At 41.9% G+C, this 24795-nt stretch overlaps 1 protein-coding gene across 1 annotated transcript; it reads left to right on the forward strand.

The window, feature by feature from the left end:
• The first annotated feature begins 1080 nt into the window (after positions 1–1080).
• OXGR1 (oxoglutarate receptor 1) lies at positions 1081–9981 on the forward strand. The gene is given in 3 exon segments (XM_008260112.4): positions 1081–1183; positions 7875–8927; positions 8930–9981. Coding segments are annotated over 2 exon segments (1011 nt in total). The 5' UTR covers positions 1081–1183; positions 7875–7948; the 3' UTR covers positions 8962–9981.
• Positions 9982–24795: the final 14814 nt, after the last annotated feature.

Raw genomic sequence — 24795 nt, forward strand, 5'->3', positions numbered from 1 at the left:
GTCATGTGCCTTTATGTCAAACTATAATCACAATTTTAATGTATTTCTTATTTTTCTATAGAACACGAGTTTAGGAAAGCATAAATTATGAATTCATATTCTTTCTTTCTTCAGTGCCTACACAGTAACCAAATAGAAAATGTCTGGTGAATGTATGGACTGACATAAAATAGGGGCAAACAGTTACAATCACTAACTGAAGAAGTGATTCAAACAGTGAAATTGAGAATGATTTCTTAACAATGCAGAATATTTCCCAGAGCAGGCTGGAACTCAGGCAATAATTACGAAAACATTGTAATTGCAATAAAATCTGATACAGGGCCATCCCAGCGGTTCATTAGAGCAGCACCGTCTCACCTGGGCTCTTGCACACCTGATGTGTTCCTGCTCATCAGCCTTCTCAGAGGGTGCACTACAGGAGGGTGTGCAAAGCTCACCAACACTGAAGAGACAGTCAATGCCTAGTGGTGGCAGGGCATAGAAGGGGCGTTCTCCGTGGATCGGATATTCTCACTGAGAAATACAAAGAAGCCAACTTTGATGCTGGGAGGGACCTTGGCGTACAGTGGTTGGGGGCCTAGGGTCTTGGATCATGCAGTTGAGTTTCCAGAAAGGGAAAAGAGACTGTCCGGGGCCGTTGCCAAGGCATGTGGAGGGAGAGCAACGCACCACAGACCTGCAGATCAGACATGCCCTTCTCCGGCTCCTCGAAATGATTCTTCACCTGACTGTAGGTGGACGGCAGGACTGTAACTGGCCGCCGCGGAAGGACAGCCTTCAGTAAATTGTTTCCATCCAGTGCTAAACAAGAGCCCTGAACTTCCAGGGCGAGCAGGGACAACTTCCTTACTCAGACAACGAGGCCACAGTTCGCCCAGGAGCCTTCTTTTGCCAACACCCTCCAAGGTCAATTTCGCGCCTCACTCAGACGGAGGGTGTCCAGACACCCCGAAAGTGGAAAGTGGACAGCGGCGCTGTCCCCAGTCCCTCGACAGCCAGCGAGGGAATATGCTGCCCGCCGGGGTGGGGATTTGCAGCAGCGTGCACCTGCTGGCTCCGAGGGCGGGGATGGGCGGGGCAGGGGCGGTGCGCGGGGCTCTGCAGGTCCGGCCGCCTTCCCAGACTCAGCCTGGCCGCGACCACCGAGAGGGGCGCACATCCGACACTCCCAGGCTGCTAGGTGAGAGGTGCGCGACCCGGGGAGCGGGGACGCCAGGTGTCCCGGGAGCTAGGAGGGGGATAGAGACGGGGTGGGGGGCAAGTCCCGTGTCGCACAGAGCTGGACGGAGCACCTTCTCGCCCTCTTTGCAGCTTCTCTTGTTAGCAGGAGCACGCAAGCTCTTGTCAGGGGATGGGGACGCATTCGGGAAATGCCCAGGAGAGCCAGAGAGGCCTGGAAAAGTTCTGGGTTATGCATCTCATCGCACACTTTTTTCGTGACCAAGCATGTGGTCGCGGGGAGGGAGCTGCTTTGGGGACAAGCAGAGAGTTTCTGCTTCCTGAATCACAGCCCTTCTGCTTGTCTCAAAAGTCACCCTGAACCACAGGTGAGCAAGGCCCAGCTACAGCCCACACTCCCACCTACAGCCCACACTCCCACCTCCATTCCCCCAACAAGCCAACCAAGTTCTCTGTTAAATAGTGTTCTCTTTTGTCTTGTCTCGTTTCGTTGTTAAGGACTGTGTGTGCAATTTCTGTGTCTATACATTACTTTTTTTTTTTGACAGGCAGAGTTAGACAGTGAGAGAGAGACACAGAGAGAAAGGTCTTCCTTTTGCTGTTGGTTCACCCCCCAAATGGCCACTACGGCCAGTGCTGCACTGATCAGAAGCCAGGAGCCAGGTGCTTCCTCCTGGTCTCCCATGGGGTGCAGGGCCCAAGCACTTGGGCCATCCTCCACTGCACTCCCGGGCCACAGCAGAGAGCTGGACTGGAGGAGGAGCAACCAGGACAGAATCCAACGCCCCAACTGGGACTAGAACCCAGGGTGCCGGCACCGCAGGCGGAGGATTAGCCTATTGAGCCACGGTGCCAGCCCATATATTCCTTTTTCCAAGGATAGCTTCCAAAGATCTAATAGCTAAAATCACAGCTTTGGGCTCCATCGAGTCTTAATCGTTTTGAGGACGTCTGGTTTGCAGATTTCCTCTTTGAAAGTGGGACTTCAGAGCAGAGCAACTTGAGGCACCTAGAAGGGTTGGGGAGGATTCCTTCAGGGTGCAAGGAGGATGCCATTTACCCCTGGCACAGATTTTCTGAGTTAAGAATTGGTCAGTTTTCCACCACTAGGCAATCAACTTGGTATGCAAACACATAGGCTAGGGAACTGGAATGAATCTTTGTGAATGAAAAGTCCACTCCAGTTTCTTCTTGGCAACCAAAATGCCAGCTGATGGGGAGAGAACATGAGATGCAGGGCTCCATGTCTGCACCTCCCAAGCCTGTTGGTAGCAGGGAAAATGCGGAGAGAATCAGCTGTGAACTCAACATGGTAGCACCACCAGAAAAAAAACAAAAACAAACCCAGAGTGTGAGAGGGGGTCTGGGAGAAGTGGGAGATGTTGGATAAAGAATTTACTGCAAAACTATTAGATGCCCAAGAAAAATTCCACTGCTTCATAAATCTCCCTTGTTTCTACCAAGTGAGGGGCGGGGAATAAATTCCATCTGTGATTATGACTTCCCCACACAATCTTGGAATCCCAATCCATGAGGTTCCTGGGTGTGCAGGCATCGGGACAGTATGTTCCAAAGTTGCTGAGAAAAAAACAGAGGCTAAAATAAGATTTTCTTTATAGAGGTTTTTGCATACCTTTCTTTGGGGCTTAGTTTTATTCATGGGCATCTCATTTAGTTCATGCATATATAGTTGCTATTGTTGAAGCTTGATGCAGCATTATTTCCAGGTTTTAAAGAGCTGTTAAATTCAGGTGGGCTGCCACCTCTTCACATTTAGGAACCACTGTCATGGCAGAAGATGGGGAATACACCCAGGGCTGGGCCACATTATTCTTCAATGTCCTTTGAGTTTAAATGAGTTGTTTGTAGGGCATCTGATCTTCTGGGTTATGGCAGGAATTTCACAAGCTTCTGGGACCAGGGAGGAAAGAAACAGCCTTGCCCAGACCGGTTCTTGTGTGCTGTTCACAACATCACATGTGTTTTGTAAACTCGAATCATACTTTATAGAAGACGGCCTAAATTTCTTATTCAATCCTTTCCCCTTTACAGCTGCTTGGTTGGTCTTTGTGAAATCCCAAGTTGATCTGTTTTTCCAAATAGTAAGGTGGTTGGTATTACCTTCAGTTTGTCATTTCCTGATATGATTATTGTTTAAAATGCTCCATAACATGGCCAGGGATTTATCTGGCAGTGACAGGAATAGTAATTTTACTCCTTCCCTTAAAAGTTATTAAAGAACCAAGCTCTTTAAAAAAACAACAATACTCGCTCCTTCACTAATCTTTCAGCACAAAGTAAGCTTGCCTGATGACACTGATTATTCTTTAATGTATTCAGCAAATATTTCCTGAGTATCTTCTGCTTTGGCCCCTGGGATTAGGAGGTGACTTGTGCTTCTGCTCTCAAGGAATTGACAGACAAGCAGCTGGGACTTGAATTCCCTCCTCTTCTCTTCCCCTCACTTCTCTGTTGAACCAAATTCTGATTAGAATAAAATATTCTGGAGCCTTTGCTTGGTGAGTTGCTAAAACAATATTTATATCTTTGCTCCAGAAACAACATGAACAAGTTAGTGGCCTCTTGAATTCTAAGAACTGACTTTGGGGAGAGCCACTGCAAGGACTCACAGAAGGTCACCTTTTTTTCCCCAGGTTTAAATTCCTGCCTACACTTCCTACAGGTACCCATTTAAGACACCCAACTAAGGAGAAAACTGCCCATTGTGGTCTCCTGGCTTAGGAGCATTGTTGTTTGCCAAGAGTCCCTGACTCTCGCCCTTGGGCAGTGTAGGCGATGGTTCTGTGAATAGAACTTTTGGACTAGAGTAATGAACTTGACAAGGAGAGAAGTATTCACTATTGATCATAAAGCAGGCTGTGAGACCAGACTCTCCCCTTGACTATCCTAAGAGCTGTCCATGTCCTTGGGCTGTTCTTTCCTAAATTCATGCCTAACAAAAATGCATTCTGACCTGCTCCTGGCTAAGTAAGAGCTGGATAAGTATATTCAAGGTCAATCAACAGAGAGAGATTTCCTTTAGTTTCAGATTTATAAGTTGGGTCAGTCTTTTTTTTTTAATATTTATTTGTTTAGTTGAAAGTCACAGTTAGAAAGGGACAGACAGAAAGATCTTCCATCCATTGGTTCACTCCCCTGATGACTGCAAAGGCCAGGTCAAAGCCAGGAGCCAGGAACTTCATCCAGGTCTCCCACTTGGGAGGTAGGGGCCCAAGTACTTGAACCATTTTCCACTGCTTTTCCCCCGTCATTAGCAGGGAGCTGGATCAGAAGCAGAGTGCCTGGGACAGGAACCAATGTCCATAAGGGATGCCAGCATTGCAGGTGATGGTTTTACCAGCTATGTCACAGCACCAGTCCCACGGTCAGTCTTAAATATAGCTCTACACTACTCTGAGAAAAATGCTTGATGGTGTAGATTTCATATCAGATAATATGAATATGGACCACAGACACTGAATGAGCATCTACCGTGACATAAGCAGCCTTGTAAAACTCTGTGCTTATGTTATTTAAATCATTCACTTTTCTCTCAACCCAGAGAACCTATATTCTAATTATGGACATTTTAGCCACGGATCACACAATTACAGTGCTGGATTTGTGGAGCTCTTCTGGGTCAGGTCTAACTCATCTCTTTTATTGTAAAGGACTTAAGACTTCTTTCTTGCCTGCTTGTTGTGAGCAGCAGCCCAGTCCTGCCATGTGACTGCCCCTGCATACCCCGGGTTACCACTAACCGGCAGTGGGACCTCAGATGCATCCCTGCCTTCTTTGTATCCCCAGTCTTATGATGTGTAAAATGGGGGTGACCACAGAACTGCTTCACTAGTTGGGAGAGTTGTATATTTCTGTAGGTGATACATGTGTGCAGGAGACACTGTTGTGTTCATTACTGACTACTTTTTTTTTTTTTTTGACAGGCAGAGTGGACAGTGAGAGAGAGAGACAGAGAGAAAGGTCTTCCTTTGCCGTTGGTTCACTCTCCAATGGCCGCCGCGGCCGGCGCACCGCGCTGATCCGATGGCAGGAGCCAGGTGCTTCTCCTAGTCTCCCATGGGGTGCAGGGCCCAAGTACTCGGGCCATCCTCCACTGCACTCCCTGGCCACAGCAGAGAGCTGGCCTGGAAGAGGGGCAACCGGGACAGAATCTGGCGCCCCGACCGGGACTAGAACCCGGTGTGCCAGTGCTGCAAGGTGGAGGATTAGCCTAGTGAGCCGCGGCGCCGGCTTTCATTACTGACTATTTTTCATACCTTCCCCTCCCCAGTGCTCCCTAGCATGGCAGCTATGCTGAGCTACATAGAACTAGAACTCCCAAATTCTACCAGGTCCTGGTGCCTTTGCACAGGCTATGGTTGATGCCTTGAATCTATTCTGTTCTTTCTCAGCTAGAGGAGGCTTCCCTTTCACTGAGTCAGCATATGTGTGCCCTCCTCAGAAACCTTCCTTCAGTGCCCACTCTTATTCTTCAGGTGGCTGTGCCCTTCTTTCTTCGTGACCTCAGTAGTCTTGAAGGATTTATCTAGACAATTTATCTGCTCGTGGAGAGCGACCTAACATTTACTGAGCAGGAATTAAGTGCCTGGTACTGTGCCACTGTTTTGCTATTAGGGGTGGTAGGGAGAGGGATGTTGGAGGCTCTGTGAGATCCGGTTATATTTTGCTGAAATAAGTTTTCCTGTCCATCTCCCCCGTGGATTATGGTGGTGGTTTATGCATCTCTCTGTGTGTTATTCATTTTGTATTTCTATGAGCTGGCACAGTGCATAATTAATACGTAGTGGGTGTTCCACACATGTGTAAATGAATGCATTTTACTGATTGCTATTTTCAGCCAAATATGAAACAAATAACTCCTCTTTTAAATAATCATCATGCTTTTCCCATTGCAGAAATTCACAGTTACAGCTTTAGAAGACACTGATAAGTGAGCGGGAAAATGTGAAGATCACATTCCTTCCAGCCCTAGAGAGCTTAAAATGACATTCATAGGGATATACAACCATAAATGCTAACCTGAGACTTGGGATCAGCCAAGCCTTCATTGCTGCTGCATTTTACTGCAAATCTTCCAAACACCTTTACCCTCAAACACATACACACCCCTCTATGAACAAGTTAAGTTAGCTATTAATTAGAGCTTTGGACAGGCGTTTGTTGAAACTATTACGATGCCACTGTGAATGCCCACATCCCATGCTTGGGTTCAAGTCCCAGCTCCTCTGCTATCCAGCCTCCAGCTAATGTGCACCCTTGGAGACAACGGTGACATCTCAAGTACTTGGGTCCCTGTCACCCACAACGAAGACCTAGATTGAGTGCTGGGCTCCTGGTTTCAGCCTGGCCCAGCCCTGGCAGTTCCAGACATTTGGGAAATGAACCAGAAGATGGAAGAACTCTCTTCATCTGTCTCACTGTCTTCCAAGTAAAGTGAAGATAAATAAATAAAAATTTAAAAAGGAAGAGCTGAAATTTGAAATTTAAGTTACCATACATATGAAGATGCTTCAGAAAGTTTGGGGAAAACACAATTAAAAGTCCTTTACTAGGCCGGCGCCATGGCTCACTTGGCTAATCCTCCACCTGCGGCACCGACACCCCGGGTTCTAGTCCCGGTTGGGGTGCCAGGTACTAGTCCCGGTTGCTCCTCTTCCGGTACAGCTCTCTGCTGTGGCCTGGGAGAGCAGCGGAAGATGGCCCAAGTGCTTGGGCCTTGCACCCGCATAGGAGACCGGGAGGAAGTACCCGGCTCCTGGCTTCGGATTGGAGCAGCACGCTGGCTGTAGCAGCCATTAGGGGAGTGAACCAATGGAAGGAAGACCTTTCTCTCTGTGTCTCTCTCTCACTGTCTAACTCTGCCTGGCAAAAAATTAAAAAATTAAAAAAAAATTTTAAAGTCCTTTACTTTAGTGCAAAAAATTGAAACCCACGTATAGTTTTTTTTTTTAAATAATATATACTTTTATGAATTTCTTACGCCTTCTCCTCCAAGGTTGCAATGCCTGGAATCTACATTTAAAAGCCTCAAACTATTCAGTCTTTTGAGGTCTTCACTTTCTCCATTCCCTCAGTTATTCAGGGTAATCCTGTGAAAATCGACCAAGTATAGATTGAGAAACAATGCAGAGAGGTAAGGTAGCAGGAGAGTGGCTTCTAAGTCAGACAAGCGTTCAGTCTGGATTCCAGCTAAGCCCCTAGATACATCGCCAGCGACAGGTGGCAGGACGCCTCTCAGTCCTAGTCTCTTCTGTAAGATAAAGATGATAAGAAACATTTTCCAGCACTCTGTGAGGTTTAGAGGTGACACAATTGCGGTGTACATCCTGCTTGAAGAATGGTTGCCTTCTTGCTTTTACATCTCTCCTGGTGGTACCCTAAGTCCTACCCATCAGCAGTCTTGCCAAATTGCTTCCCACAGATACATATGACTCCCCCCCCCAATTTTCCATTTTAATTCTTATAATAATTTAACTATTGCATTAATATTAGATGCTTGAGTTACTTGCCTCACAGTTATTTTCTTAGAAATTCAATCTCTCTCCACAGGGTCTCTTTCAAGATTAAAGAAAAAGAAGTGGGAAATTTAGTATATGAGAGCAATTTTCATTTAAAAGTCGATCATTGTCTTCATTGCCCTGTCATTAATATTTTCTGCTTTTCTTTATCAGCACAATACTTCTCATCCCATTTGTGTTGCTGAACAGAACGGCCTTGTTTTCTTGCAAGATGAAAGGAGGCAACCATGAATGAGCCACTAGACGAGTTAGCAAATGCTTCTGATTTCCCCGGTTATGCAGCTGCTTTTGGAAATTGCTCTGATGAAAAAATCCCACTCAAGATGCAGTACCTCCCTGTTATTTACAGCATCATCTTCCTCGTGGGCTTTCCCGGGAACGCGGTAGCAATTTCCACATACGTCTTCAAGATGCGGCCCTGGAAAAGCAGCACCGTCATCATGCTGAACTTGGCCTGCACAGACCTCCTGTATCTAACCAGCCTCCCTTTCCTGATCCACTACTACGCCAGCGGTGAGAACTGGATCTTTGGAGATTTCATGTGCAAGTTCATTCGCTTCAGCTTCCACTTCAACCTGTACAGCGGCATCCTCTTCCTCACCTGTTTCAGCATCTTCCGCTATGTGGTAATCATTCACCCCATGAGCTGCTTCTCCATTCACAACACTCGATGGGCAGTGGCTGCCTGTGCTGTGGTGTGGATCATATCCCTGGTAGCTGTCATGCCCATGACCTTCCTGATCACATCCACCACCAGGACCAATAGATCCGCCTGTCTTGACCTCACCAGTTCAGATGACCTGACCACTATCAAGTGGTACAATCTGATTTTGACTGCAACCACTTTCTGTCTCCCCTTGGTGATCGTGACGCTTTGCTATGCAACCATTATCTACACCCTGACCCAAGGGCCACAGACTCAGAGTTCCCTTAAGCAGAAAGCCCGAAGGCTAACCATTCTGCTGCTTCTTGTGTTTTATATATGTTTTTTACCCTTCCACATCTTGAGAGTCGTTAGGATCGAATCCCGCCTGCTTTCTATCAGCTGCTCTGTTGAGAATCACATCCATGGAGCCTACATTGTTTCTAGACCCCTGGCCGCCCTGAACACCTTTGGCAACCTATTACTCTATGTGGTGGTCAGTGACAACTTCCAGCAGGCCATCTGCTCAATAGTGAGATGCAAAGCAAGTGACGAACTTGAGCAGCAAGGAAAGTCAGTTCCTCAAACAACCCTTGAAATGCTTCCTTCACCCAACCCCAAATAAAAGCCTGCTAGTACTTTACCTATACCTGCTAAGTCATCCCGAATATCTCCCTCAATGGAACTCCCAGTAAATATTGAGTATTCAGGTAATTATATGCCAAAGCCATGGAAAAGCTACTAGGTCTCTGTGATTGTCTGTTGAAATCTTCCCTCTGGTAGATATAAGGTGAGATGCACGCATGTCAGCATGGTATCCAGACACAGAATTACAACTATTGGAACGCAGGGGCAGGCAGCTCAGAGAGCATCTATCCCCACCAATTTGTCCTACATAAATGGAAATGGAAATGAAAATTTATCACTTGCCCTGGGTCTCTCAGTAAATTAATGCCAAGATAGGAGAAAACCAACCTTTTCATTTATATCTTCATGCACCTTCATACCCTGGAGCCTATCTGTGTTGAAATCCTGGAGTATTCAAAGCATTACTTGTATTTTTCTCAATATTTATTTTTTATTACTCATATCCTTACGATGTTTCCTTCAAATTTTGTTTTGTGATAACTAAACTGGATTTCCCCCCAACTGTGCTTTAGTCAGTTCTGTAAATTAAAGCAAGCCAGGAAGATGCACTTGCAATAATAAAAGGATGTCAACGCAAAGAGCTGACGTTTTTATCTGCCAGATATGTGGGCTATTCTGACTTCATTGTTGTAGATAACTTTCAAAGTTGCCATTGAGTTTGTAAAAATTACCATGTTGTTTTAGTAATTATCAGTATATCCTTGGAAAGAAGGGAGGGGGCACTTTTAGGGCCCAGAAGTACTTTGAAATATTGTGTATGTATTGAGTGTTGGGGTCAAATCCAACATTATTTTGAGTGTTGTTTTACAATTCTACAGGACATACTAATTCCCTCTAGATATCTTACTCTTTTGTGATTATAATGAAAATATGTCTGTTGACACAGCTAAAGCTAATCTTGAATTGTGTTTATCCTTTGTTGTCAGTAAATGTAAATATTTAAGAAAATGCCTGGTATGAATACTTAAAACCTCGGTAAAAGCATTGATATGATTAATAAACTTGTTTAAAGGTACTAAACAAGCTGATCATGTTCTTCTGTGAAATTGCAGCTTTACGGTTATTCTGTTTACATGAAACTTGTTTTCTACATGGATAGGAAACAAAAACAAGTTTAAGAATCAGGGAGAATAAGGCGGGGGTAGACACTTTCAGCAGAGGACAGGTCACCGTGGGGATTCTTCATGGTGGAGAGATTCTTCTAGGATAGTGCATCTGATTCAGACCTAAGTGAGATGTTCATCAGAAGTCTCCACAGGGCATGCAAGAAGGGGAGCAGGAAAGCTGCTGGCTATGCACATGGACTTTCTTGGATGGTGGTACCATCTCCAAACCACTTTCAGAGTCATCTTCTCCTGGACTTTTCTGTGGTGAATGGGATGAGCTACTTCCTGAGAGAACACCAACTTGCCCACCCCTGCTGGCTGCTCTGTAACTCCGCCCTTTCCTCTCACCAATGCCCGGCTCAGGCCCTGGGCCATCTCTAAGTTCAACCATATTGGCTTCCTACAACTGCAGTTAGCATTCCAGCTTGGGACATACACCCCTTTTCTTTTGCTCTCTGTCCATTTCTTTTTAATGCAAAGATTTCTGTCACCAGAGGAAAACCACCCTGACTTCTTTCATGTTCATCTCAGCTTGTCTCTCTTGTAGCTTCTTTTGCCCTTTTCCATCTTCCTGCCAATGTAGAGACGGGAATTCTTCCACTGTATCTATGGTCTTTATTGTGCTCTCTTAGGGACCTTGCTCCAATATCTAATCCCACTTTCTCAAATTTTTAACATTTTTATTACCCTGGATAATTGACCTTAGCTTGGGAGCATGCATAATTTTCCATTATCCTCAAAATATCTTTCCTTGATTCAGCTGTTCTGTCATTTTGTCATCTGACTTGCTTCTTGCAGTTACAGGTTGGGAGAGGCTGACATTCTGCCCTCCAGGATTCTGCCAGTTGAACATAATCATAAAGATTCAAGCTAAATTGAATTCAAAGGGTCAATTTTATTTTCCAAAGTAAAGAGTTCTTGGCTAATTGTGCTAGAGGTTGCAGTTTTGAACTTAGGCCAAAATGGGAATTGATGACACTTCCTAGACTAGAATGGGACCCGTATGACCTTGTCCCGTACAAGCAGTCACAGGCAGAGAAAGTATAAGAGCAAAAGAGCAGAGTTCTGACTGTGTCTGCCAGAGACAGAACTGCCTACGTCTGCTCACTGCCCGTGGACTGGAAATCCATGCCAGGCTCACGCACGTGATTCCAGAGAATTCAGAAATTTGTGAGATGCAGTAAACCCACGCCTTTGGTTTTAAATTTGGATCATAGAAATGTTCAAATAGTCACAAAACTTAAGAAAAGCAAAATGAGCTCCCATATCCATGTCTTGATTTCACCAGTAGTCAATATCTTACCATTCTTTTTTTTTTAAAAGATTTATTTGTTTATCTAAAAGGCAGAGTTACAGAGTGAGAGGGAGATGCACAGAGAGGTGGATCTTCCACCTACTAGTGACCCCCCAAATGGTACAAGGGCCAGAGTTGGGTGAGGCCAAAGTCAGGATACAGGTGCTTCATCTGAGACTCCCATAGAGGGGGCCAGGACCCAAACGCTGGGTCATCTTCCACTCTTTTCGTAGGTCATTAAAAGAGAGCTAGATCAGAAGTGGAGCAGCCAGTACACCAAATGGCACCCTTATGGGATGCCAGTGTCATAGGTGAGAGCTTAACCAGCTACAGACAACACTGGACCCAATATCCTACCATTCCAGGTTTCATCACTCTGTCTCTGTCTCTATCTCTCTCTCTCTCTGTGTATACATCTTTTCTAGGACATTTAAAAGCAAATGTTAACCAACGTACAGTTTCACCTATAAATGTTTCAATACTAATGTCTTTTGAAGCTTATAAAACCAAAACAAAATACAAAATGATTCCTTAATATTATCCAACACTAACTCATATTTGATTTCTGCTGCTTACCCAAAGTGTGTGTTTACAGTTTTTTGTTTTCAGAATCTAAACAAGTTATGATGGTTGGTCATTTAGTTGATGTGTCTCTTATATTTTTTAAAATTCCCTCTCTTTTTAAAACTGCCATTATTTAGTGAAGAAATCCAGTCATGTCCTATAGAATTCTCTATGTTGTGAGTCTGGCTGTTTCAATTCTGTTTTGGTGATGATCAAATTCTACCAACCCCTTATTTGCTGAAATTTGTAAGTAAGAGCTGAAGATTTCTTTTTAAAGGGTTATTAATCCATCTCAGAAGGTAGGTAGAGTTTGTCTTATACTGAGAAATGGAGCAAAGATTCAGCATATATCATCCTACCTTTCTATCACACAACTCTCCATCTTCCTTTGCTTTCATGGTTTTCTGTCTAGTGTTATCAGTTGCTTATTGTTTTGATCCACTAGGTGATTTAGAAAATTCCTACATTCTTATATTCTTATTAGTTAGGAATTTTATATAAAGACCTCTGACTGATCAATAATTGTTTATCCTTCCACTTTTAACATGGTTTCCACCAATCAGATGTAGCTATTCTTTCACTTTCAGGAAGACATAAGTAAGGGATAAAAAGAGTTATGGAAACTGCCTTCTAGCTCGTACCTAGTACCTCCTCAATATTAGTGTAAGTATAGATAGAGATGTTGAGAACTTTCCTTCAAGAATGTTCTGTTTTTCTCCTTTTCTAAATATTTATTTTACTTATTTGAAAGGCAGAGTTACAGAGAGGGAGGCAGGGAGAGAAATATTCCATCTGTTGGTTCACTCTCCAAATGGCTGCAACAGCCAGGCTTGGCCAGGCCAAAGCCTGGAGCCAGGAGCTTCCTTCCAGTCTCCCACGTGGGTGCAGGGCCCCCAAGATTTGAGCCATCTTCCACCACTTTTCCAAGCACATCAGCAGGAATCTGGATAGGAAGTAGAGCAGCCAGGACTTGAACCAGCACCCATAAGGGATGCCAGCAAGCAGGAGATGGCTTAACCCATGATGCCACAATCCTGTTGTTTTTTTTTTTTTTTTTTTTCCTTTTAACTTTTTGGAGTTGACAGTCAAGGTTAGGGTCCAGAGGGTTGGCACTTTCCCCCAGAGAAGGAAACCACTGGAGGAGATTGCTTTACTGTTGCCTTGCTTCTCCTTCAAGCCACCTCAGAGCCTTTGTCCAGCCTCTTGGTCAAGTGCAGGGCATTTAAGTTTTCTTTGAGAAAGTTTTGAGAAGGGTTAGAACAAGACATTAATTAACTGCAAGACCCAATAGCACTTTGAATCATTTGCTTTCCCATTCTAAGGTCAACAACATAGAAATACCTAAAACGTGTCAGTTCCTTCCAATATTGGTTCCCAGGAAGAATGTGAGTTATAATTGCCCTGATCTGTGTTTGAAATTCTATTTTTCTCTGTTTCTGTTTGAATATTTTCTACTTATTTTTCAATGCATTAATCCTGCCTTATATTTCATATGATTTTCTATAAAACCTATCTACTGAGTTTTAAGTTTTGGATTTTTTTAATATATGGAGTGTATATGTGGTTCTTTTTTTCATTCTACTGTATCAATGAGCTTTTTTTTGTCTTTTAGTTCTTTTTGCCCATGTTTTCTTACATTTACTAGAACCAAATAAGCACTTTTCTTCAAGTTCCTATCTATCTTACCAATGTATCTGTTATCATCTGGTATGCTTCAATTGTCTGCTATTTTCCTCATTACTTTTTAACACATGATTCTGTCTCCCTGAATGTCTGTTAATTTTTGACTGAATGTCAGAATTGCAATAAAATAATCAAAGAGGATCGTTTGAACAGTTTATCTTTTCTTCAGCCAGGAAAATGATGCTTGGGAAATCATTTCTTTATATTATATTAGATTCAAGTTTACCAAAGAACTAATTTTTTCCCACTTGTCCTTTCTACTTTTGGTTTCTTTGTTGCTTCTTTTCTGTTTGCTTTCAGATAAATAAAGTATTTTTAAATCTTACTTCCTCTACTAAATTCTTAGCTGTGTGTCTTTTTATTGTCTTTTTTAGAGTGATTTTTGGCTCTAAGTGTTATTCTTCATTTATCAAATATGGTGTAGTCAAGTATTTATCACTGCTGCATGTCAAGCCTAACATTTTCCACTGTCAACTTTTCTCTTCTCATTTTATACTTGGTATCTCACACCTTTCACTTCCCACTTCTTACTTCTTTCTGCAAAATGTAATCATACCACAGGAGTATCATGAGATTTACCCAGTCTAGTTTCCATTTTATTGTTTCACAGTCTTTACATCTGAAGTTGTTCTTTTTTTTTTTCTTTCAAACTTTTATTTAATGAATATAAATTTCCAAAGTGCAGCTTATGGATTACAATGGCTTCCCCCCCATAACGTTTGAATTGGAATCCCCTGTTATGTTTCTAACTCTACCATTTGAGGTAAGTCAGCTTGAGCATGTCCCGAATTGCACATCTCTTCCCTCTCTTATTCCCACTCTTACATTTCACAGCCATCACTTTTCAGTTAAGTTTCAGCACTTAAGAAGAATTGTGTATTGATTACAGTATTCAACCAAAAGTATTAAGTAGAACAAACAAAAAAAAAATACTAAGAGGGATAACATATCAAGTTGCTCATCAACAGTCTGGGTGAGGGCTGATCAAGTCACCATTTCTCATAGTGTTCATTTCACTTTAACAGGTTTCCTTTTTGGTGCTCAGTTAGTTGTCACCTATCAGGGAGAACAAGTGGTATTTGTCCCTTTGGGATTGGCTTATTACACTCAGCATAATGTTTTCCAAATTCCTAACAGGGATCACTTTTCAGTTAAAATTTAAACACCTAAGAATAATTGTGTGTTAATTACAGAGTTCAACCAATGGTACTAGAACAAAAAAAATACTAAAATGGATAAAGTATTACATTGTACATCAACCATCAGGACAAGAGCTGATCAACTCACTGTTTCTCATAGTGTCCATTTCATTTCAACAAGTTTCCCCTTTGGTGCTCAGTTAGTAGTCACCGATCAGGGAGAACATATGATATTTGTCCCTTTGGGACTGGCTCAATTCACTCAGCATGATGTTTTCCAAATTCCTCCATTTTGTTACAAATGACCAGGTTTCGTTATGTTTGACTGCTGTATAGTATTCTATAGAGTACATGTCCCCTAATTTCTTTATCCAATCTACTGTTGATGGGCATTTGGGTTGGTTCCAGGTCTTAGCTATTGTGAATTGAGCTGCAATAAACATTAAGGTGCAGACAGCTTTTTTGTTTGCCAATTTCATTTCCTTTGGGTAAATTCCAAGGAGTGGGATGGCTGGGTTGAATGGTAGGGTTATATTCAGGTTTCTGAGGAATCTCCAGACTGACTTCCATAGTGGCTTCACCAGTTTGCATTCCCACTAACAGTGGGTTAGTGTCCCTTTTCCCCACATCCTCTCCAGCATCTGTTGTTGGTAGATTTCTGAATGTGAGCCATTCTAACCGAGGTGAGGTGAAACCTCATTGTGGTTTTGATTTGCATTTCCCTGATGACTGGTGATCTTGAACATTTTTTCATGTGTCTGTTGGCCATTTGGATTTTCTCTTTTGAAAAATGTCTATTGAGGTCCTTGGCCCATCTCTTAAGTGGGTTGTTGGTTTGGTTTTTGTGGAGTTTCTTGATCTCTTTGTAGATTCTGGTTATTAACCCTTTATCTGTTGCATAGTTTGCAAATATTTTTTCCCATTCTGTCAGTTGTCTCTTCACTCTTCTGACTGTTTCTTTTGCAGTACAGAAACTTCTCAATTTGATGCAATCCCAATAGTTGATTTTGGCTTTGACTGCCTGTGCTTCTGGGGTGTTTTCCAAGAAGTCATTGCCGGTACCTATATCTTGCAGGGTTTTTCCAATGCTCTCTAATTATTTGATGGTGTCAGGTCGTAGATTTAAGTCTTTAATCCATGTTGAGTGGATTTTTGTGTAAGGTGAAAGGTAGGGGTCTTGCCTCATGCTTCTGCACGTGGAAATCCAATTTTCCCAGCACCATTTATTGAATAGACTGTCCTTACTCCAGGGATTGGTTTTGGATCCTTGATCAAATATGAGTTGGCTGTAGATGTTTGGGTTGATTTCTGGTGTTTCAATCCTGTTCCATTGGTCTATCCATCTGTTTCTGTACCAGTACCATGCTGTTTTGATTACAACTGCCTTGTAGTATGTCCTGAAATCTGGTATTGTGATGCCTCCAGCTTTGTTTTTGTTGTACAAGATTGCTTTAGCTATTCGAGGTCTCCTGTGTCTCCATATGAATTTCAGCATCATTTTTTCCAGATCTGAGAAGAAGGTCTTCGGTATCTTGATTGGTATTGCATTGAATCTATAAATTGCTTTTGGGAGAATGGACATTTTGATGATAGTGATTCTTCCAATCCATGAGCATGGAAGATTTTTCCATTTCTTGGTATCCTCTTCTATTTCTTTCTTTAAGGTTTTGTAATTTTCATCGTAGAGATCTTTAACATCCTTGGTTAAGTTTATTCCAAGGTATTTGATTGTTTTTGTAGCTATTGTGAATGGGATTGATCTTAGAAGTTCTTCCTCAGCCATGGCATTGTCTGTGTATACAAAGGCTGTTGATTTTTGTGCATTGATTTTATACCCTGCTGCTTTGCCAAAATCTTCTATGAGTTCCAATAATCTCTTAGTAGAGTTCTTTGGATCCCCTTAATAAAGAATCATATCATCTGCAAAGAGGGATAGTTTGAGTTCTTCCTTCCCAATTTGTATCCCTTTAATTTTTTTTTCTTGCCTAATAGCTCTGGCTAGAACTTCCAGAACTGTATTGAATAGCAGTGGTGAGAGTGGGCATCCCTGTCTGGTACCAGATCTCAGTGAAGTTGTTCTTTAAGAAAATTATAATAAGGAAAAATGTAGTCATTTATATTTTCCTTTTTTTAATCAATACTGATGCTTATCATTCTTTCTGAAGATAAAGAATGTTCATCTAATAGAAGTTTACCTGCAACCCCCAAATATTCTTTAGCATTTATGATAATGAAGATCCTGAAGATAAAGTTTCTCAGTGCTTGTTTCTCTGAAAGTGTCATTATGTCACCATGTTCAAAATGATGTTTTTACTGGATACAGAGTTGCTGCTGGAAATAATATTCCACTTTTAATTTCAGTGCTTTCGAGCTGGTGTCTCACTTTTTAGGTTTCTGTTGTCTCTGATAAAAGTTGTCCCTACATATAGCATGTCTCTTTTCTCCCTCTGTCATTTTAAAGATTTTCTGTTCATCTCTAGCTTAAGGCAATTTGACTGTTCTGTGCTAGGTATAAGTTTCTTGTGTTTATAATGCTAGGGAGTTATTGATATTTTGAACCTGTAATCTTTTGCATTAAATTTGGGGGATTTTAAACCATTAATTTTCCCTCTTTTTATTCTCCTTCTCTCCAATCTCCAGTCACTTAAGCTTCAAAGCTTCATGTTGTTGTACAAGTCTCTGGGACTTTGTTCATTTCTTTTTAATATTATACCTTCTCTTCTTCAGAACTATCTGAAGCTAAAAGTTTTTTCTTGTTCCTCTAATTCATAGGTAAGCTTATTCACTAAACTGTTTGTTTCAGTTATTTTACTTTTTGGTTCTATAATTTTTATTTAATTCCACTTTTGCTTCTCATGTTTCCTCCTCATTTACAAAGTCATATTTTCCTTTAGCTTCTTAACCGTGCTTAAATAACTGATTCCACATTTTTGCCTATTGACCCAGCATCTGGCTGTAGTAGTTTCTTATTACTGCTCTAAGAAATTACACAAAAACAGTGGCTTAATATAATAATACAGTGTCCTCTTTCACAGGCCAGAGGACTCAATTTCACTGCAGGAAATCTAGAATCTGAAGATCTGCATTTCTTTTCTTTTCATTCTTTTTTTTTTTTTTTTTTTTTTTTTGACAGATAGAGTTATACAGTGAGAGACACAGAGAGAAAGGTCTTCCTTCCACTGGTTCACTCCCCTAATGGTGGCTGCGGCCAGCGCTGCGCCGATCTGAAGCCAGGAGCCAGGTGCTTCTTCCTGGTCTCCCATGCGAGTGCAGGTCCCAAGCACTTGGGCCATCCTCCATTGCCTTCCTGGGCCACAGCAGAGAGCTGGACTGGAATAGGAGCAACCGGGTCTAGAACCCAGCACCCATATGGGATGCCAGTGCCACAGGTGGAGGATTAACCAAGTGAGCCACGGTGCCGGCCCCGCCAAGATCTGCGTTTCTTTTGGAGAATCGCTGCATATTCAAGCTTTCAGAGGCACAGGCATTCCTTAGCTCATGGTCCCATCATCTACATGCAAAGCTCATAGCACAGTATCTCTAAATCTCTCTGATCTCCACTGCTAATTGAACATCTCTCTTTCTATCTCACTGACTCTCATCTTCCTGTTCTCATTTTATTATAATTTCATGATTGCATTTGTTTTACCCAGCTGATCCAAGATAATCTCTCCATATTAAAATCTACAGTTTAATCACATCAGGAAAGTTCCCTTTTTACATTTAAATTGTCATAAATTCTGAGGATTAATTTGTGGGCACTTTGGAAAAGCTATTTATTATTCAGCCTGCTACAATGAGTCACCTTAAGTGTTTTTTCTAATTGTTAGGTTTTTTTCTTGGCTATGGTGTGCATTTTTCTGTTTTGCACATCTTTTTTTATTGTTTTCTGGATACTGTAAATAAATCATTATAGAGAATCTATTCTTATACTCTGAAGACTTGACTTGATTTTTTTCTAGTGGAGAGATCAATTACTTGCTAATCGCCTTGCAATTGAATTGGCTTTTTTGTGAGTTTTGTTTTGTTTTGTTTTGCTTTGTTTTGTTTTAGGAACAGATTTCCAAAGGCCCAAGATGTTTTCCAAGTCTTTCTACGACAGTGGGATCCACTTATCAAAATCTGTTTCTCCCTGTGATGTTGTCCAGCTAGGGATTTAACTTTTTGTCTTTCGCAAAGCAGATCTTCAGGAGGGCTTACTTTAAGGTACAGTGTTTACTCTTCGGGTAGTGTCTGTTACCTGAGCTACTTAGGGTAATGATGTGTCAAAGAAATTTTTCTCCTTTGGTGGGATCAGAACTCCAATGTTCCCTCTCACTTTGTGGCCACAGTTATCTTGTTCCTTTAATAGTGTCTTTAAGGAAGCTCTCCCTCCAAACACACTCATTGACCCAGGAATCATGGGGATTATTTTTGTGCCTCAACTTGCTCCATGCTTTCTCTGCCTTGGTCCTACTCTACATATTTCAGATACTTCAGCCATATCCAGCTCCGACCTCTACCCTTTCAGCTCAAAGGAACAATTGCATTCTGCAAGACTTCAGCTCTGTACCATGGTCAGGAAACCATGCCTGGGCCTACTGTCGTGACTTTGAAATGAATATGGCTGGCACCGTGGCTCAATAGGCTAATCCTCCACCTAGCGGCGCCGGCACACCAGGTGCTAGTCCCGGTTGGGGCGCCGGATTCTGTCCCGGTTGCCCCTCTTCCAGGCCAGCTCTCTGCTGTGGCCAGAGAGTACAGTGGAGGATGTCTCAAGTGCTTGGGCCCTGCACCCCATGGGAGACCAGGAGAAGCACCTGGCTCCCACCATCGGATCAGAGCGGTGCGCCAGCTGTGGCGGCCATTGGAGGGTGAACCAACGGCAAAAGGAAGACCTTTCTCTCTGTCTCTCTCTCTCTCACTATCCACTCTGCCTGTCAAAAAAAAAAAAAAAAAAAAAAAGAAAGAAAGAAAGAAAGAAATGAATATGACAGGTTTTCATAAGTCTCCCAACTGATAATGAGACTAAAATGACAATGAAATAAATCTATAAGGATATTAGAGACTTCAGACACCAGAAGCTTATAGATAATAGTGAAATCAAATCAAACACAAAGGCTGTAGTGGACAAAGCGTGATGCATGCTACATAAGCCCAAAATGCTAAGGAGTTAGAACAACCTCTGAGAGAACATTGCACACAGGCATGACAACAGAAGTTTGATGCAACGCTTGAGCAAGAACATCACACTCCTCGCTATTCTCCCATTCTTAGCCATGAAAACAAACCCAGTGTTTTGTTTCGGCTTCTTCGCACCTCACCCTGGTGTACTGTGGACAACGTGGAGGAAAAGGCAGCTGAGGAAAGGCAGTAACAGACATGAGAGACTGGAACAAAGACAGGAAAGCACTCCGAGAAGCAGAAACACTCTAGAAAGCATCGGAAAATACCAAAATACGAAATTATCACTCCCAGAGACAGCCTTGAAACGTAACAGAAGGCTCTACAGGGATGAATGCTTGAGGAACAAAAGGGAGCTCTCCGTTAGCAAGCCGGGCAGGCAAGTTCAGTACTGCCAGTGCCCCCACGACTGCCTACAGCCTAGCGTGTGCTTTTTCCGGAGAGTGGAGGGTGCCCTCCTTCTCTCCTTCCCATTTGCTGTTTGATGTTGAGAAGAGGGTCTCCGTGGCTGGGGTCTGATGCCGGCATTGGTTCCTGACTCCAGTTCAGCGAAGTGGTTCTGATTTTTGTTATTGTGTGTGGCTTTGTAAGTCTTACAGAAGTGAGGTTTTTAAAAAGCATACTGAAACCACCCCGTTTCTCAGAACTGCTCTACTTCCTTATTCTTATCATGTCTCTATGACTACATATGCTATGATATATGAATATATATTGTACATAATAACATGCAATTTGTTTTCTATGACTTAGAAATATGCCCGTAGCCTGAACACATTTGTTTCTTTTTGAAAATGCTCATTAACACTACTTTAACACTCCTAAATATTTATTTTCATTAATCACAATAGCTTCCACAAACATTTGAAAAATAAAACACAGATGCAGAAAATATTCTGTATTCAGTTTATGTCTTCTCTTGTTGAACACAGAGGAATGTGTGCCCTACGTGTCTTAGGATCACAAAACCAGTTTTAACTTCTACTCAGGTCAACTAACACCAGCATTTTTTGAACCCCTGCCACATGCAATATACTATACCCTAGACGTACAGACCTTAATAATAAAGCAGTTCTACTGTCAAAGATACTATGTTCTTGCAAACTAATTGCATTGTTCATATTCCTGCCCTTTAGGTTGAGTGTTTCCTTATCAAAAGTCAGTGGGGGTGGGGGGTGCGGCACTGCGGCACAATGGTTTAAACCTGGCCTGAAGTGTCGGCATCCCATAAGGATGCCAGTTCGAGTCCCAGCTGCTCCTCTTCTGATCCAGCTTCTGCTATGGCCTGGGAAAGCAGTAGAAGATGGCCCAAGTCCTTGTGTCCCTGCACTCACGTGGGAGACTGGGAAGAAGTTCCTGGTCCTGGCTTTGGATCAGTACAGCTCCAGCTGTTATAGCCTGTTGGGGACTAAACCAGCAGATAGAAAACCTCACTCTATGGAAGACCTCTCTCTCTGTCTCTACCTCTCTCTATAACTCTGTCTTTCAAATAAATAAAAATATTTTTAAAAAGTCAATGGGGGAGAGTCATTGGTCACAGCAGTTAAGTTGCCACTTGGGCCCCTGACATCCTATATCCAAGTGTCTGATCTGAATACTGTTTACTCTGCTTCCAATCCAGCTTCTTGTTGATGTGCACAGTGTGAAGCAGCAGATGGCTCCCGCTGGGACCCTGCCAAACACATGCATTTGCTGGCTCCTAGTTTCAACCTGCCCCAGCCCTGGCTATTGCAGTCATTTGGGGAATGAACCAGAAGGTGGGAGATAGATCTCTCTCACTTTCAAATAAAACAAAGAAATGGAGATATATTTAAAATATTTTTTAAAAGTCAAATGAAATGTTTATTCAGTTATTTTTACTTTTAGAGCCTATCATAATTCCACTTACATCCTAACACATTTACCCAAAGGGCACATTTTGGGACTATATATAGCAATCTGGATCCTTCTCACCCATAACATTAATGTGTTCTAAATAATTCCAGAAATATCCCAGGGTACGAAGTGTACATGATTAAATAAAAGTGAGGTTTTTTTTCTCTTTAACTTCAGAAGCAAATGCTGGTGGCATCTAAAATAAACAAAGTCAGTGTTCCGGCCCTATTCAATTTTAACCATTGATGAAAGCACTGCTGAAGTTCCGCTTCTGCGAATCTTTCTCCAACAGGGAGCTCGGAGGAGGCTGCTACAGAACTTGTTTTTCTTATTCCATAAGCACTTTGGCCACTTTACCCACACAAGGCTTGGATTACCGCTCTTCCATGTTTGTGTGCTGGTTCCTCCCCCAGAAGACTATCAATTTCTCCAATGCTTGGTCATGTTTGTTTGTGTCCCAGGTCCCTAGCAGTAGCCTGGAAGGTCTGACATTCAAACAACAAGGAGCCTCTTTTAGAATGAGAAACACCTGCTCTTTAATTCCAGTTCTTACTTGACCGATTGCTGGCTGTGGAAAATTCATGCTTAAATTGAGTCTTTGCATTGGCTTTGACGATGAGAGAAAAGCCGTCTGTTTCTGATAACATGCTAGATTAAATCCACTGCACAACCCTCCAGCTGGAAACAATGAAAATGGTTACATAAAGTATTTTCATAAACACCTATAAAAATGCCCACTGAGCTGGCAAGGAACTGAAGAATTCACAAAGGGAAAAATAAATATAAAGGTGAGAAACTTAGAAGTCAGCAGGCAACAAAAATAGCACTTTCCCCAGAAGTATGTGTAAACTTTTAGCCTATGTTAAGCTATTTTTGTTGGAATGTGTAGTACTAGTTAATGCTGGTTGCCCTGGGATAATTGATCCTAGCATCCACTTTTATTCTCAAAGGTGTTGGGGAAAATATGTGGTCCCCTTAAGCATGAGAGGCCAGGACATATAGTATGCAATTCAACATAAAGGGGAAGACTCTTGCTAGGCTAAATGATAATAAGACCATGGATTGGAAAGAGACAGCATTTAAAACGGTCTGCATTGAGGACTTTGACACTAGGTTGAGGATAATGAATTGTCCCCTGCCAAATTATAGTCGGCATCAAGCTTCCATATGAGTTTGTTGTTATTTACATGTTAAATTTGAAGTTCAAGTGGAGAATTGATTTTAAGGTGAATTCCAGATGGGTGGTGTCACCAGGCACTGGCAGAAGCATATGTGAAAACTTTTTAAAGGACCACAGTTTTAATCTACATCACAAAGAACTCCTATCAGTAAAGTTTCCAAGGATAATGAGAAACTCACATTAAAAAGAAACCCCAAATTTGTATATATTAAATGAGTGAAATGTGTATTATTTGAAAATTTAAAATTAAAATTAAAACAGAAAATCATGAGCAACACTAACAAAAAGGCACAGTGAGAGAAATTTATCAGGGTGAGAGTTTAGAAGAATTAGACCCACAAGGATTACATTTATGAGAAATATCAGACACTGATGATAAATGACATGTTTATTTTGAAGCAATAGAAGGCATGAAGAAATGAACAATGAAAATAAGGCTATACCTTAGCTATTGTGAATTGAGCTGAAACATGGGGGTACAGATAATGCCTTCATGTGTTGATTTCATTTCCTTTGGGTCTTTTGCAACAAAATGAATGCAACTGGAAACCACCATACTTAGTGAAATATGTCAGTCCCAAAAGACAAACCTCATGTTTTCCTTGATCTGTGGTAACAGAGTACAAAAAAATGTAATATATGGGCAAAATTGATATTTTGAGAGTTGATTATTCTTTACTTACTGGAGGGTTAATTGTATGATTATAAATAAATCGCAGGTATGTCACTGTAAAAATTAAAGAATAAGAAAGGAAGAATGAGAGAGGGTGGGAGCATGGGCTGGAGGGAGAGTAGTGTGGGAAGTATCACTCCTAACTCTGTATATATGGAATATATGAAATTTGTTCACTTTATATAAATAAAAAATGGGAAAAATAAGGCTATAAAATTATTAAGCAAATTTGAAAGAAAGAATTCTAGAAATAGCAAATATAATAATTTATGTGAAATGTGGATGGATCGGTTGAGCAGAAGATTAGAGATACAGCAAAGAGAGGAATCAATGAACTGGAAGTTAAATCTGATAAAATCTATCTATTGGAGAATTTCCAACATATACATGAACACTTTCAGAGGGCTTTAAAAGAGAATGTGGCAAAAATTGTTTGACAAGATAATGGTCGATAATTTTCCAAAATTATTGAAAGTTTCTGGGACTGACGCTGTGCTATGGCATGTAAATCTGCCAATTGTGATGCTGACATCCCATATGGGCACCAATTCAAGTCCTGGTTGCTCCAGTTCTGAGCCGGCTCCCTGTTAATGTGCCTGGAAAAGCAGCAGAAGATGGTCCAAGTCCTTGGGTCCCTGCATCCACGTGGGAGACCTGGAAGAAGTTCTTGGCTTCGGATCAGTCCAGCTCTGGCTATTGCAGCCGTTTGGGGAGTGAATCAGTGGATGGAAGATCTCTCTCTCTCTCTCTGCCTCTACCTTTCTGTAACTCTGCCTTTCAAATAAATAAATAAATCTTGAAAGAAAAGAAAGAAAGGAAGAAAGGAAAAGAAAGAAAGGAAGAAAGGAAAAGAAAGAAAGGAAGAAAGGAAAAGAAAGAAAGAAAGGAAAAGAAAGAAAGAAAGAAAGGAAAAGAAAGAAAGAAAGAAAGAAAGGAAAAGAAAGAAAGAGAGAAAGAGAGAAAGAGAGAGAGAGAGAGAAAGAGAGAGAGAGAGAAAGAGAGAAAGAGAGAGAGAGAGAGAGAAAGAGAGAGAGAAAGAGAGAAAGAGAGAAAGAGAGAGAGAAAGAGAGAAAGAGAGAGAGAAAGAGAGAAAGAGAGAGAGAAAGAGA

This window comes from Oryctolagus cuniculus, chromosome 9, assembly GCF_964237555.1.
Source record: "Oryctolagus cuniculus chromosome 9, mOryCun1.1, whole genome shotgun sequence".
Lineage (NCBI taxonomy): Eukaryota > Metazoa > Chordata > Mammalia > Lagomorpha > Leporidae > Oryctolagus > Oryctolagus cuniculus.